At 35.3% G+C, this 17,680-nt stretch overlaps 1 protein-coding gene across 1 annotated transcript; it reads left to right on the top strand.

Annotated features, from left to right (window-relative positions):
* Positions 1-11,317: 11,317 nt before the first annotated feature.
* On the top strand, positions 11,318-16,172 carry LOC134662573 (general odorant-binding protein 1-like). The gene is made up of 3 exons (XM_063518843.1): positions 11,318-11,487; positions 12,945-13,125; positions 15,985-16,172. The coding sequence occupies exons 1-3, from the start codon at positions 11,332-11,334 to the stop codon at positions 16,170-16,172; spliced, it is 525 nt and encodes a 174-aa protein (XP_063374913.1). The 5' UTR covers positions 11,318-11,331.
* Positions 16,173-17,680: the final 1,508 nt, after the last annotated feature.

Here is a 17,680-nt window from a genome sequence, read left to right on the forward strand (position 1 = left end):
GTCCATTTTTGAGAAAATAGATTATAATCATCTAAAAACTAAAATAATTTCCGATAATAAATAATAAAAAGAAAACAAAACAGTAAAAAGTTATGTGTATAATACAACTTTCTATAATATAGAAAGAATAAACAGTAAAAATCAGTCAAAATAATTTGAATATAAAAATTTCCAAAATAATTGTATAAATACACGACTAGGACAACCTAGGTAATGTCAAAATTAAAATTTTACAGTAATAGGGAAAAAAGCAACTATGTACGTCAAAATCTACTAATTAATAAAATAAAAATATTATTAAATATTTAAATAATAGACATTTTATTATTTATATTCTTTGAAAGAATAGAGCGTTTTGTTCAATAAAAGTACCTTCAATCGGCGGCGGCATAATATATATCTTCCGATGATTAATTTTTTTTGAGTGGCGGGTAGACGTTCATAAAACGCCGGGCCTATTTAATCACGCATGGGTTTCTGTCGAACAGCGCGAGGCGCCGCGGCACGGACTGTAATCGGCCGGTCTGGCGGGTTAATCTGCCAGGCATGTTTATGCGTTAAAATAGATGAATGTTACATCGTGTGAACGTTATAAATAATTTCATAGACATAGAGAGAGCAGTGCGTCATTATGTAATATTGCTTGAAGAGCTGTCGACATGAGTGTCTGGGATGTACACCTGCTAATACACGTGGGTAGGTAAGGCTTTTTTTGTAATTTGAACACCCTAACTAATTCTGTGCAATTTCAGTATAAAATAAAATTAAAATAATACCGTACGCCATTAGAGATTGAAAACATGAGTAGTATCCATCCAACCAGAATCCATCATAAAAGTTTACGATTTTCCAAGTTTTTCAAATATTATTGAATTGTCATGAGAAAAGCTCTCATAGTAAAATCGAATCGATTTTTGTGGGGTTGTTTGGCAACTACAAATGAAATGAAAAGAACTACAAATAACTACACACGATTCTGAACCAGAATCCATCATAAACGTTTACGATTTTCCAAGTTTTTCACATATTATTGAATTGTCATGAGAAAAGCTCTCATAGTGAAATCGAATCGAATTTTGTGGGGTTGTTTGGCGACTACAAATGAAATGAAAAGAACTACAAATAACTACAAACAATTCTGAACCGGAATACATCATAAACGTCAATGATTTTCCAAGTTTTTCAAATATTATTGAATTGTCATGAGAAAAGCTCTCGTAGTGAAATCGAATCGATTTTTTGGGGTTGTTTGGCAACTACAAATGAAATGAAAAGAACTACAAATAACTACAAACTATTCTGAACCAGAATCCATCATAAACATTTACGATTTTCCAAATTTTTCACATATTATTGAATTGTCATGAGAAAACTATTGTAGTTAAATCGAATCAATTTTTGTGGGGTTGTTTGGCAACTACAAATGAAATGAAAAGAACTACAAATAACTACAAACGATTCTGAACCAGAATTCGTCTTAAACATTTACGATTTATCAAAATTTTCACATATTATAGAATTGTCATGAGAAAAGCTCTCGTAGTGCAATCGAATCGATTTTTGTAGGGTTTTTTGGCAACTACAAATGAAACGAAAAGAACTACAAATAACTACAAACGATTCTGAACCAGAATCCATCATAAACATTTACGATTTTCCAAATTTTTCACATAATATTGAATTGTCATGAGAAAACTATCGTAGTGAAATCGAATCGATTTTTGTGGGGTTGTTTGGCAACTACAAATGAAATGAAAAGAACTACAAATAACTACAAACGATTCTGAACCAGAATCCATCATAAACGTTTACGATTTTCCAAGTTTTTCAAATATTATTGAATTGTCATGGGAAAAGCTCTCATAGTGAAATCGAAACGAATTTTGTGGCGTTGTTTGGTAACTACAAATGAAATGAAAAGAACTACAAATAACTACAAACGATTCTGAACCTGAATCCATCATAAACGTTTACGATTTTCCAAGTTTTTCAAATATTATTGAAGTGTCATGAGAAAAGCTCTCATAGTGAAATCGAATCGAATTTTTTGGGGTTGTTTGGCGACTACAAATGAAATGAAAAGAACTACAAATAACTACAAACAATTCTGAACCGGAATACATCATAAACGTCAATGATTTTCCAAGTTTTTCAAATATTATTGAATTGTCATGAGAAAAGCTCTCGTAGTGAAATCGAATCGATTTTTTTGGGGTTGTTTGGCAACTACAAATGAAATGAAAAGAACTACAAATAACTACAAACGATTCTGAACCAGAATCCATCATAAACGTTTACGATTTTCCAAGTTTTTCACATATTATTGAATTGTCATGAGAAAAGCTCTCATAGTGAAATCGAATCGAATTTTGTGGGGTTGTTTGGCGACTACAAATGAAATGAAAAGAACTACAAATAACTACAAACGATTCTGAACCGGAATACATCAATAACGTCAACGATTTTCTAAGTTTTTCAAATATTATTGAATTGTCATTAGAAAAGCTCTCGTAGTGAAATCGAATCGATTTTTTTGGGGTTGTTTGGCAACTACAAATGAAATGAAAAGAACTACAAATAACTACAAACGATTCTGAACCGGAATTCGTCTTAAACATTTACGATTTATCAAAATTTTCACATATTATAGAATTGTCATGAGAAAAGCTCTCGTAGTGCAATCGAATCGATTTTTGTAGGGTTTTTTGGCAACTACAAATGAAACGAAAAGAACTACAAATAACTACAAACGATTCTGAACCAGAATCCATCATAAACATTTACGATTTTCCAAATTTTTCACATAATATTGAATTGTCATGAGAAAACTATCGTAGTGAAATCGAATCGATTTTTGTGGGGTTGTTTGGCAACTACAAATGAAATGAAAAGAACTACAAATAACTACAAACGATTCTGAACCAGAATCCATCATAAACGTTTACGATTTTCCAAGTTTTTCAAATATTATTGAATTGTCATGGGAAAAGCTCTCATAGTGAAATCGAAACGAATTTTGTGGCGTTGTTTGGTAACTACAAATGAAATGAAAAGAACTACAAATAACTACAAACGATTCTGAACCTGAATCCATCATAAACATTTACGATTTTCCAAATTTTTCACATATTATCGAATTGTCATAAGAAAACTATCGTAGTGAAATCGAATCAATTTTTGTGGGGTTGTTTGGCAAGTACAAATGAAATGAAAAAAAACTACAAATAACTACAAACGATTCTGAACCAGAATCCGTCATAAACGTTTACGATTTTCCAAGTTTTTCACATATTATTAAATTGTCATGAGAAAAGCTCTCATAGTGAAATCGAATCGATTTTTGTGGGGTTGTTTGGCAAATATAAATGAAATGAAAAGAACTACAAATAACTACAAACAATTCTGAACCGGAATACATCATAAACGTCAATGATTTTCCAAGTTTTTCAAATATTATTGAATTGACATGAGAAAAGCTCTCGTAGTGAAATCGAATCGATTTTTTTGGGGTTGTTTGGCAACTACAAATGAAATGAAAAGAACTACAAATAACTACAAACTATTCTGAACCAGAATCCATCATAAACGTTTATGATTTTCCAAGTTTTTCACATATTATTGAATTGTCATGAGAAAAGCTCTCATAGTGAAATCGAATTGAATTTTGTGGCGTTGTTTGGCGACTACAAATGAAATGAAAAGAACTACAAATAACTACAAACGATTCTGAACCGGAATACATCATAAACGTCAACGATTTTCTAAGTTTTTAAAATATTATTGAATTGTCATAAGAAAAGCTCTCGTATTGAAATCGAATCGATTTTTTTTGGGTTTTTTGACAACTACAAATGAAACGAAAAGAACTACAAATAACTACAAACGATTCTGAACCAGAATCCATCATAAACATTTACGATTTTCCAAATTTTTCACATAATATTGAATTGTCATGAGAAAACTATCGTAGTGAAATCGAATCGATTTTTGTGGGGTTGTTTGGCAACTACAAATGAAATGAAAAGAACTACAAATAACTACAAACGATTCTGAACCAGAATCCATCATAAACGTTTACGATTTTCCAAGTTTTTCAAATATTATTGAATTGTCATGGGAAAAGCTCTCATAGTGAAATCGAAACGAATTTTGTGGCGTTGTTTGGTAACTACAAATGAAATGAAAAGAACTACAAATAACTACAAACGATTCTGAACCTGAATCCATCATAAACGTTTACGATTTTCCAAGTTTTTCAAATATTATTGAAGTGTCATGAGAAAAGCTCTCATAGTGAAATCGAATCGAATTTTTTGGGGTTGTTTGGCGACTACAAATGAAATGAAAAGAACTACAAATAACTACAAACAATTCTGAACCGGAATACATCATAAACGTCAACGATTTTCCAAGTTTTTCAAATATTATTGAATTGTCATGAGAAAAGCTCTCGTAGTGAAATCGAATCGATTTTTTTGGGGTTGTTTGGCAACTACAAATGAAATGAAAAGAACTACAAATAACTACAAACGATTCTGAACCAGAATCCATCATAAACGTTTACGATTTTCCAAGTTTTTCACATATTATTGAATTGTCATGAGAAAAGCTCTCATAGTGAAATCGAATCGAATTTTGTGGGGTTGTTTGGCGACTACAAATGAAATGAAAAGAACTACAAATAACTACAAACGATTCTGAACCAGAATACATCATAAACATTTACGATTTATCAAAATTTTCACGTATTATAGAATTGTCATAAGAAAACTATCGTAGTGAAATCGAATCGATTTTTGTGGGGTTGTTTGGCAACTACAAATGAAATGAAAAGAACTACAAATAACTACAAACTATTCTGAACCAGAATCCATCATAAACGTTTATGATTTTCCAAGTTTTTCACATATTATTGAATTGTCATGAGAAAAGCTCTCATAGTGAAATCGAATCGATTTTTGTGGGGTTGTTTGGCAACTATAAATGAAATGAAAAGAACTACAAATAACTACAAACGATTCTGAACCAGAATCCATTATAAACATTAACGATTTTCCAAGTTTTTCAAATATTATAGAATTGTCACGAGAAAAGCTCTCGTATTGAAATCGAATCGATTATTTTTGGGTTTTTTGACAACTACAAATGGAACGAAAAGAACTACAAATAACTACAAACGATTCTGAACCAGAATCCATCATAAATATTTACAATTTTCCAAATTTTTCACATATTATTGAATTGTCATGAGAAAACTATCGTAGTGAAATCGAATCAATTTTTGTGGGGTTGTTTGGCAACTACAAATGAAATGAAAAGAACTACAAATAACTACAAACGATTCTGAACCAGAATCCATCATAAACATTTACGATTTTCCAAATTTTTCACATATTATTGAATTGTCATGAGAAAAGCTCTCATAGTGAAATCGAATCGATTTTTGTGGGATTGTTTGGCAACTATAAATGAAATGAAAAGAACTACAAATAACTACAAACGATTCTGAACCAGAATCCATCATAAACATTTACGATTTATCAAAATTTTCACGTATTATAGAATTGTCATGAGAAAACTATCGTAGTGATATCGAATCGATTTTTGTGGGGTTGTTTGGCAACTACAAATGAAATGAAAAGAACTACAAATAACTACAAACGATTCTGAACCAGAATCCATCATAAACATTTACGATATTCCAAATTTTTCACATATTATTGAATTGTCATGAGAAAACTATCGTAGTGAAATCGAATCAATTTTTTTGGGGTTGTTTGGCAACTACAAATGAAATGAAAACAACTACAAATAACTACACACTATTCTGAACCAGAATCCATCATAAACGTTTATGATTTTCCAAGTTTTTCACATATTATTGAATTGTCACGAGAAAAGCTCTCATAGTGAAATCGAATTGAATTTTGTGGTTTTGTTTGGCAACTACAAATGAAATGAAATGAACTACAAATAACTACAAACGATTCTGAACCGGAATACATCATAAACGTTAACGATTTTCCAAGTTTTTCAAATATTATTGAATTGTCATGAGAAAAGCTCTCGTGGTAAAATCGAATCGATTTTTGTGGGGTTGTTTGGCAACTACAAATGAAATGAAAAGAACTACAAATAACTACAAACGATTCTGAACCAGAATCCGTCATAAACGTTAACGATTTTCCAAGTTTTTCAAATATTATTGAATTGTCATGAGAAAAGCTCTCATAGTAAAATCGAATCGATTTTTGTGGGGTTGTTTGGCAACTACAAATGAAATGAAAGGAACTACAAATAACTACAAACGATTCTGAACCAGAATCCATCATAAACATTTACGATATTCCAAATTTTTCACATATTATTGAATTGTCATGAGAAAACTATCGTAGTGAAATCGAATCAATTTTTTTGGGGTTGTTTGGCAACTACAAATGAAATGAAAACAACTACAAATAACTACACACTATTCTGAACCAGAATCCATCATAAACGTTTATGATTTTCCAAGTTTTTCACATATTATTGAATTGTCACGAGAAAAGCTCTCATAGTGAAATCGAATTGAATTTTGTGGTTTTGTTTGGCAACTACAAATGAAATGAAATGAACTACAAATAACTACAAACGATTCTGAACCAGAATCCATCATTAACGTTTACGATTTTCCATGTTTTTCTAATATTATTGAATTGTCATGGGAAAAGCTCTCATAGTGAAGTCGAATCGAATTTTGTGGGGTTGTTTGGCAGCTACAAATGAAATAAAAAGAACTACAAATAACTACAAACGATTCTGAACCTGAATCCATCATAAACGTTTACGGTTTTCCAAGTTTTTCAAATATTATTGAATTGTCATGAGAAAACCTCTCGTAGTAAAATCGAATCGATTTTTGTGGGGTTGTTTGGCAACTACAAATGAAATGAAAAGAACTACAAATAACTACAAACGATTCTGAACCAGAATCCGTCATAAACGTTTACGATTTTCCAAGTTTTTCTAATATTATTGAATTGTCATGAGAAAAGCTCTCATAGTGAAATCGAATCGAATTTTGTGGGGTTGTTTGGCGACTACAAATGAAATGAAAAGAACTACAAATAACTACAAACGATTCTGAACCGGAATACATCATAAACGTCAACGATTTTCCAAGTTTTTCAAATATTATTGAATTGTCATGAGAAAACTATCGTAGTGAAATCGAATCAATTTTTGTGGGGTTGTTTCGCAACTACAAATGAAATGAAAAGAACTACAAATAACTACACACTATTCTGAACCGAAATCCATCATAAACGTTTACGATTTTCCAAGTTTTTCACATATTATTGAATTGTCATGAGAAAAGCTCTCATAGTGAAATCGAATTGAATTTTGTGGGGTTTTTTGGCGACTACAAATGAAATGAAAAGAACTACAAATAACTACAAACGATTGTGAACAAGAATTAATCATAAACGTGTACGATTTTCCAAGTTATTCAAATATTATTGAATTGTCATGAGAAGAGCTCTCATAGTGAAATCGAATCGATTTTTATGGGGTTGTTTGGCAACTACAAATGAAATAAAAAGAACTACAAATAACTACAAACGATTCTGAACCAGAATCCATCATAAACGTTTACGATTTTCCAAGTTTTTCCTATATTATTAAATTGTCCTGAAAAAGCTCTCATAGTGAAATTAAAACAAAGTTTAGTCGTTTAATTTGGCAACAACTAATGAAATTAAAAGATTTACAAATAACTACAAACAGTATAAACGATTTTACCCATAATCAATCAACACAGTGTGGGATTTATCAAGTTTTATCATACTTAGGGTCAGTTTCAGCATTCACACTTGACAGACTGTTCAACGTCACTTAGTAGTGATGGTGTGTAATTACCATTATATTATAACTTTAAGAGAACACTTTAAGGGTGACTGACGGTTTGGTACAACGGACCGTTTGTCCTTTCCTTGTAAAAGACATAAACGCGCTCTCGTGTTTAATTTCACCAAAAAGCTCTTTATCGGGAAAAGACATCAACGGGCTCATAAGGCTTTTTTTTATTTTTTTTATTTTTTGGAGATAATTGGCTACTACAAATAAAAATAAAAGAACTACAATCAACTACAAACGATTCTAAGCCAGGATCAACAATTAAAGCATAAGATTTCAAAAGTGGGGTGCTGGGATTTTTCTCACCCCCATAACTTTTTTTTGGGGCAACTACAAATAAAATCCTTTTAACTACAATCAACTACAAACAAAATACTATAAGAAAAAAAATATAAATAAAAAATTGGTCAAGGTCGGGTGCCAAGTTCACATAGGTCTTTTGTGTTTATTGATTTCCCTTTGATTATTGAATGAATTAGTTTTAACAAAATAACAAAACAATGACATAAATATGCAAGCTTCTTTAATAGTTAACCAAATAAAATCAAAGATACACCCTTATTTAAATAAAATATAAAACCTTACGAACTCACGTTACAGCGATTTCGTGAATCACGTTACTTGCGACTACCTAGAATATTTTGATATTTTTTATCATTTCTAGCAAACAAATAGCATATTTTTTACTTATTATTATTAGAATTAGAACTTTTCTGATACGTTATTTAGCTCTACCCAAAGCTTGGCGATTAATTAACATCGAAGATGAGGATGCAATTGAACTATCTAAGGCTCTTGCTTATTCAGCTTTTTTCTTTGATCTATATGTTTTTCAACTCTTTTTCTGGTTTTTTCTCTTTCATCCTTTATAAATTGGTTTTTCTTTTTTTGAGTCATGTTATCTAGCAACTTCTTCTTTTGCCTGATTTTTTGGCGGCAAGCCTATGTTTTTTCTTATACTCTTCGTACTTTCCGTCGTCTTTCAGCTTCTGTCTTCTTCTTTTTGCCCTTTCTGCCGCTGATAGAGGCATTGTAGCTACAAAATACATTCAAATATTTAGTTACTCGCTTTACAGTTGCAACAACGCGATTCACTGTGACTCACGTTACAAGTATCTCAAGTCATGTATTTCTATAAAATAACACTTATGCGGAGAAATAAACCGCGAGAATGACACCATCTAAGCCCAATCATACACATAGTTCAATATAAGTTCGTTTGTCCAAAACTTCAGTACAGTAAATGAAAAATATTGTTTTTTACGTTACTCACGTTACTCAACGACATGCAATTTTCATTCACCTCTTACATATTTTTCTTTCAACTTATGATAATTGTAATCAAAGTAACGCGTGAATAATTTAATAGACAACAGATAAATAAAGGTTACTTACCTCTTCTTTGCGTAAAAATCAATTAAAGTCGTAATATTTATAATCACTTATTTTACGTTCGTAGTTGATTCCGCAAGCAGCACTTACAATGTCGGAAATTATGACAACCGTTGACTTATTATTGACTTAAGGTTATAAAATTTGTTCTGCTACCCTCATTTGATTATTCTACATTCAAACACATTCTAAATTCAATAGTTTATTTTTTCGTTGTCATGTCCGAGTTACGCGGAAAGACCCTAAAGGTTAAATTTTCCTTATATGTAAGTTTTTTCCTTAGGTATCCCGTCTTGTCCCGGCCTCTCCCAGTATTCGTTGGCGCCGTTGGCCCAAAGGACACTCTCGGACTTACGGGCACTAAGAAGTGACCCAAAAATTGGTGCCCAAATGGCGTTTGTGCACCAATTCAAAAATTTGCATAGGTAGATAAACACCGTAATTTATGATAGTATAAAAAAATTACCTAGTTTTAAAACTTTCGCGTTTTGAACACATATTAACTCACGTTTATAGACGGGTCTATCGCGAAATTTATTTTATTACCTTCATTTACCGACGTTTCGACACAGGTTTTACTGGTCGTGGTCGCGGCTAACTTGATGTCCTAGGACTAGGAAAATGTCAAAACAGAGATTTGTGCAGCTACCCGACGAGAATTGTATGAAAAAGTTTGGGGTAAACCACCCACTACCTACACAATGACTACTTAATGTAAGTATAAAAATACTAAAATGTTTTCACTTATCCAGAATAGAAATTATAAAGGCCTTGCACTATATAAACAAAAGAGTGGTGTGTTCTGCCCTCATAATTCATGAAGTGTTGGTAAACAAATGTGTCAGGTTTGTTTTGGCTCTCGGTTTGTTTAGGGTTCCGTACCCAAAGGGTAAAAACGGGACCCTATTAATAAGACTCCTCTGTCAGTCTGTCTGTCACCAGGGGCCTTATTCGACATGCTATTTTTGACGTCGCATGTTGAACTTCATTTGAATCTGAATCATTACTTGTCAAAATTTGACATTAGCAATCCACAGTTAGGTGACAACCAAACCAAACCATTATAAGCCTTAAAGTAATAATAAAACAAAGTTGTTTTTGTTAAATTATTGGTTGTACCAAATGAACTTTCCGCACTTGATGAACTTCAAATGAACTTCAACAGTTGAATTGAAAATGACGCGAAATCTGACAGTTGTATATGTCGAATAGGGGCCCAGGCTTTTATCTCATGAACTGTAATAGCTAGACGATTGAAATTTTCACAGATGATGTATTTTTGTTGCCGCTATAAAGACAAATACTAAAAAGTACGGAACCCGCGGTGGGCGAGTCCGACTCGAACTTGTGCGCTTTTTTTCACATCCGCCCACATTATGGAACTCGAGTCGAAAGAAATGTTACGTAAAGTTCACGCCAAGTTCCATGTAATTTAACCTTTTGGACGCCAATGACCGATATATACGCACCGTAGGTTCAACGCCAAAGACCGATTAATCGGTCACAGACTACAGCGCAACATCGACCTACGTGCATATACATAAAGTTCAACTTCAGTTTAGACACATTAGTGATGTGGCGTCTGAGTGACAGCTCTTGTGTTTGACACGGCGTGGAAAAGGTTAAGCGTGTCGTTTATAAATGATTTGACTGCGGGTTCATATGATTCTTAAGTACATACTAAGGTACAGTCAGCAGCAAGTAGCTACGCGGGCCTAGTGCTCAAAATGATCTGCACGCGGGCTCTCATGACAACAGAATAAGGTTCTGTGTAAATATTTCTGAACGTGTTATCCTGCTTAGCTACTTCTGCGGCTGACTGTACTTCATTGTCATTCATAACCACGACATTGTATCAAAGCGCTTATTAGAGCGTACTACGTGACATTGGCACCCCGACGGCGACGTGCTCATTATCACACCGCATGACTGAACCATTCATCAAACCAATTAACACATCCGTACTCGGCTATCATTAAAAAAACTTTAATTTTCTCTAATCGCTTTAAAAATGGCATAAAAACGTACGTCTCGATCACTTGAATGCTAGAATTCAAGATGGCGGCTGCCACAAAATGGTGGACGTTGGTTGCCGCGTTTATTTTGTCACTTTGTGTGAATAGAGCTACTCCTTCGGCGGAGATTATGAAGAAGTTGACTACTGGGTTTGCCACAGCACTGGATAAGTGTAAGACCGAGGTGAGTATGATATTAAATTCTTAATAAAACACCGCTTTATGTAAATTCACTAATTTAATTAACTTAGCTTGAGATCCGCCATTTAGCCATACAATCAAACTCTTCTTGTCACTATCTATGCGCATTAAGAGCCAACAGGAGTGGTCATTTCTCCATACAAACGTACTCGACTGTTTCCTCCGTGGGTTTTGAAGCTAGAGCAATGATTTTTTCAACACAGATTAATATTGTCAATATATGTGTCGGACCGTTTTGCTTTTTTTTGATATTTTTATTTTTTAAGGCGCTAGAGCCTTTCAAAAATGACCAAAATGGCCTAATTGACTATACCGCAATGAGAGGCGTGCTATTCAAAACTGACATCAATTAGTCAAAAAAGCAAAACGGTCCGACACAGATAATGTCATAATCATTTAGATTTCCAAATTTGGTTACGATTGGTTAAGTTTTGGAGGAGGAAACAGTCGAGTACGAAACCTTGATTTTTGATATTTTTACGCAGGATTTTTCGCCTTGTCCTTATCGCACTAGTTTTAGGAGCCGCTTCCGTTAGCGAGACGGGTATATTTACCTAAAATATTTAAATCTTAGCTCCTGTTGGCTCTTAAGCACTATTTGAGTTTTGAGTTACATGGATACACGTTAGTGAGATGTTAGGAAAACTGATACTAATATAAAATGTATAGTTTGCTAATGTTGTTAATTAACTTTGATCTATATATAATCAGGGTTAAAAGCATGATTGTGTTGTGACTTGTGTCCCAGCCTACCCCTACTTGGCAATACCGATATCGGGATTTGAAATATGTAACAAATAAGTTTATAAGTAAGAGAAGTGTTAGTAATAAAAATTTAATTACACGGAGAAGTAAGTAAATATTTAAGAGTTATATTATAAGTTGTGTTAAGTAAGTAATAGTAGTAGTATAACTCATACTATTGTCGCTCTCACTCTATCCAATGGCGAGATATATGTATAATGACTACAATGAGAGAAGGAGAATGAGTGACCTAATTATATTAACAAGGAATTTACGTACAGACTTGTCTATCAGATCTGAGGGCCTATCGGCAACACCTGCCTGCCTCGCTATCACTCTTGCGTATCCAAACGACAAAAAGGCAGATACTTAACGTTATAATTTGTTTCGATTTTGGCGGTATGCCCTGTATGGCGGGAATTAGTCAGTACGTGTTTTCCTAGCTACTCGCGAAGTTGATAATTAATTATACTGCTGAATTATACCATAGAGAAAAAAATACATAGATTGCTCACTCCATACATCAGTTTTGGTACCAAAAAGACTATTATTTTGAGTGCCGACATCTAGCATCGAGTAGCGGAATTATCAGTACTAATAATAATATTTTTGGCACCAAAACTGATGCATGGAGTGAGCACTCTTGTCTTACTATATTTCTCTATGATTATACGGAAAAAAATTCATATATTCCAGCTAAACGTCCAAGAGAACATAATGCAAGATTTCTACAACTTCTGGCGCGAAGATTTCGAGCTACTGAACCGTGACACGGGCTGCGTCATTCTCTGTATGGCCTTGAAATTCGACCTCATTGATGAAGATGCCAAGCTGCATCATAAGAATGCACATGAGTTCGCTAAGACTCATGGAGCAGGTAAGAGCCATTATCAGTATCTTCTGAGTCATCATCATCATTTTAAGCTCTCACGTTTTGTACACATATTTAATTACACAAACGGGTCCACCGCGATATAGTGCCGTATAGTGTCTTTAACAGCTGCAATTTCTTTGTCTACCCCAAACATTTTTATAAACTAATTTCGGGTAGTTCAGTGTTGTTTTATTTATATCTCCGTTGACATTTGCTGGGATGTCAGTCTTTCCGTGACCGCAGCTGGTGCAACTCAGCTGAAACGTCGGAATTTAAGGTAAAAACAATGAAACTGTAGACCCGTTTGTATAATTAAATATCATCATCGTTATCGTCATCTCCATGGCACTGGAGGTCGATCTCATTGATGGGGATGCCAAGCTGCATCATAAGAACGCGCATGAGTTCGCTAAGACTCATGGAGCAGGTAAGAGCCATTATCATTATCTTCTGAGTCATCATCATCGTTATCATCATCTTCATGGCACTGGAGGTCGATCTCATTGATGGGGATGCAAAGCTGCATCATAAGAACGCGCATGAGTTCGCTAAGACTCATGGAGCTGGTAAGAGCCATTATCATTATCTTAATTCTGAGTCAATATCATCGTTATCGTCATTTTCATGGCACTGGAGGTCGATCTAATTGATGGGGATGCCAAGCCGCATCATATTCAATTCAATATCTTTAAGAACGCTCATGAGTTTACTAAGACGCCTGAGACTCTGTTTATCACAAATAGGTATTTGTTCCTGAGTTATGGATGTTTCTATGTATAGTTAGTAATTGAGTATTTATATTATATGTACATACATATCTGTAGAAGCGCTGATGGCCTAGCGGTAAGAGCGTGCGATTTGCAATCCGGAGGTCGCGGGTTGAAACCCCGGCTCGTACCAATGAGTTTTTCGGAACTTACCTATGTACGAAATATCATTTGATATTTAAAGGTGAAGGAAAACATACTAAGGAAACCGGACTAATCCCAATACGGGCCTAGTTTACTTACCCTCTGGGTTGGAAGGTCAGATGGCAGTCGCTTTCATAAAAACTAGTGCCCACGCCAATTATTGGGATTAGTCGCCAAGCGGACCCCAGGCTCCCATGAGCCGTGGCAAAATGCCGGGACAACGCGAGGAAGATGATGATGTACATACATATCTGTAGGTATGTTATATATGTCGGAGGCAGATCGTAAAATCGGCCATATCGAGATATTCCTAGGCATACCATGAAACGCCGCCATTTCATGATCTGACTAGCGACTACCAGCCATATCGTTCAAACATCAACGTTTGACGATTTGCCTAGCGACGTTTAGGCATATCAAATAGTAGGGTGTGATATTCCTAGGCATATCATGAAACGCCGGCATTTCATGATCTGCCTAGCGACGACCAGCCATATCGTGCAAACCTCAAGGGGTGATATTCCTAGGCAGATCATGAAACGCCGGCATTTCATGATCTGCCTAGCGACGACTAGCCATATCGTGCAAACCTCAAGGGGTGATATTCCTAGGCAGATCATGAAACGCCGGCATTTCATGATCTGCCTAGCGACGACTAGCCATATCGTGCAAACCTCAAGGGGTGATATTCCTAGGCAGATCATGAAACGCCGGCATTTCGTGATCTGCCTAACGACGACCAGCCATATCGTAAAAACCTCAAGGGGTGATATTCCTAGGCAAATCATGAAACGCCGGCATTTCATGATCTGCCTAGCGCGACCATCAGCCATATCGTGCAAACCTCAATGGGTGATATTCCTAGGCAGATCATGAAACGCCGGCATTTCATGATCTGCCTAGCGACGACCAGCCATATCGTGCAAACCTCAAGGGGTGATATTCCTAGGCAGATCATGAAACGCCGGCATTTCATGATCTGCCTAGCGCGACCATCAGCCATATCGTGCAAACCTCAATGGGTGATATTCCTAGGCAGATCATGAAACGCCGGCATTTCATGATCTGCCTAGCGACGACCAGCCATATCGTCCAAACCTCAAGGGGTGATATTCCTAGGCAGATCATGAAACGCCGGCATTTCATGATCTGCCTAGCGCGACCACTAGCCATATCGTGCAAACCTCAATGGGTCATATTCCTAGGCAGATCATGAAACGCCGGCATTTCATGATTTGCCTAGCGCGACCACTAGCCATATCGTGCAAACCTCAATGGGTCATATTCCTAGGCAGATCATGAAACGCCGGCATTTCATGATCTGCCTAGCGACCACCAGCCATATCGAGCAAACCTCAAGGCTCAAAAGGAACGTAAACTTGTATTAAAAGGTACGATCTGGCAACACTGGACTCGGACGCAGCGCCATATAGCATGCAGCGCCACCAGTGGCAAAAAATGCAATTATTTTACGATGCGATCGGTATGAATGAAGCTAGGAATTCGACGAATACATTGCTCCCATCGTGCATCGATCTGCCGAATCTTTTATAAGACAGATCGTGATATGCCTGAGTTAATTTTAGTCAGATCATGAAATGGCGGCGTTTCATGATATGCCTAGGAATATCTCATCAATTATTTTACGATGCACCCGGTATGAAGCTAGGAATATCAACGAATACATTGGTCTGACCGATCTGCCGCCTCTTTTATAAGGCAGATCGTGATACGCCTGGGTTAAACTTAGTTAGATCATGAAATGGCGGCGTTTCATGATATGCCTAGGAATATCTCGATATGCCCGATTTTACGATCTGCCGCCGACATATATAATATCGTCGTCTAGTACCCACAACCCAAGCCTTATTGAGCTTACTGTCTGTGAAAAATTGTCCTATAATATTTATTCATTATTCATTTCAAAATACCTCAACACACTTCATTTCAGATGATGACCTTGCCAAACAGCTAGTAACCATGATACACGAGTGCGAGAAAGCTAATACCGAAGCTGACGATTGTATCAGGGCATTGGAAATCGCCAAGTGTTTCAGAACCAAGATCCATGGGCTCAAGTGGGCGCCTAGCATGGAGACGGTGCTGGAGGAGGTGATGACTGAAGTCAAGCCATCGTAAAGTGTCATTAACCTTTTAACCGCCATAGAATACGTCATCGAGCGTGCTCGTGTCGCTGGCGGTACGAAATTACACGAAGTTGTCTTATTTATCAGACCGTGGCGAAATGAGCCCGATTTTGTATGGCTTATATATCAGTCTACGGCGGTTAAAAGGTTAAATAGAACTTGCTAACTATGTAAACAACATTTACTAGTAGGTAAATTGACATTCAGTGTCAATTTTAGTATGGCGGTTTGCTCACCTTGTTATAGCAAGTTCTATTGAATGACACTTTAGTTACGATTATAGTTGGACTTGATCGAGGAATAGCTGTAATCATAGCTTAAGGCAGAGAAATCATGATAAGGTGACGATCGCTTGCGCTTCGCTATCGAATCGCTTTGTCTCTCTATCACTCTTCCATATTAGTGTGACAGTGACAGTTGCGTTTCGTTCGCTCCGTAGCGTTAGCGAGTGGCATGTTGTCTACGAGGCCTGATTATTTAGAGTTCTAAAATATATGTCTAAAGTTGCTGAGAGAGAGCTGATTCGGATCAGAATATTTATAGCACTAAAATGTTCTAGACGCACCGTGTACCTACCGCGTTCTGTCAGAAAGTCGTATATCCTTGGTGTGAAGTCGGGTATATACTGCATTAAGCTATGATTAGACTGTCATTTTTAGTAACAGCATTATGGGGATATTTTTTCTTTTCTCCCTTACTTATCTATTTTTAGAGTTATTTGTTCCTTCTTACATTAACTTTTCCATGACATTATTTTATCTTGTTAGTTATTACTTTGCAATATCAGTCAAACTAGGATTTAATTAAGAGTATCCAGACAGTCGAAGCAGGCAGGCAGGGTTGGGAGAAGGAAGGCCACAAATAGATCAAACTGGAGAGACTTGCTTGACTAGGCTAAGGCCCACCCGCGGTTGTAATGCCTCAGATGATGATGATGATGAGACGGTAGAAGCAAACGTTTGTCAATTTTTTTTTTCATACTCATAACTTTACACAAGTTATATTACAAAATATATAATTAACTAAAACATTGAATCCTTAAATTATAAGTACAAAAAAATCACACAACATTTCTTTACACATCATTATCATTTGCATAATATAATGTTCTTCACTCAGTGTGTAAAAAAACAGTTGCCCATAATGTTGTTCTAATAAACTTGATCAAACCAATTAAGGCAATGTCAAATGGACTCCAAAAACTAATACTGATTTGCTAGTTTATTGTAGTCTTCTCTATTATTAATAGCTTTAAGGTCAGCCACAAGTCTTAATTTTATTTTTAACTGTGATTATATTATTGTAAGTCAAATTATAACGTTCAAATAAAAATAATGAATGGTGGAAGTTTAAAAGTCGTCTTTACTTATTTTAATTTTTTTATACCCACTTATTTTACTTAGACGAGCTCAGGACGAAGCCACATATATTATGTTTGTAGATGAAGCCTGATTTTGTTATTAACCTTTTGGACGCCAATGACCGATATATCCGCACCGT

Source organism: Cydia amplana, chromosome 3 (genome assembly GCF_948474715.1).
Source record: "Cydia amplana chromosome 3, ilCydAmpl1.1, whole genome shotgun sequence".
Classification (NCBI taxonomy): Eukaryota; Metazoa; Arthropoda; class Insecta; order Lepidoptera; family Tortricidae; genus Cydia; species Cydia amplana.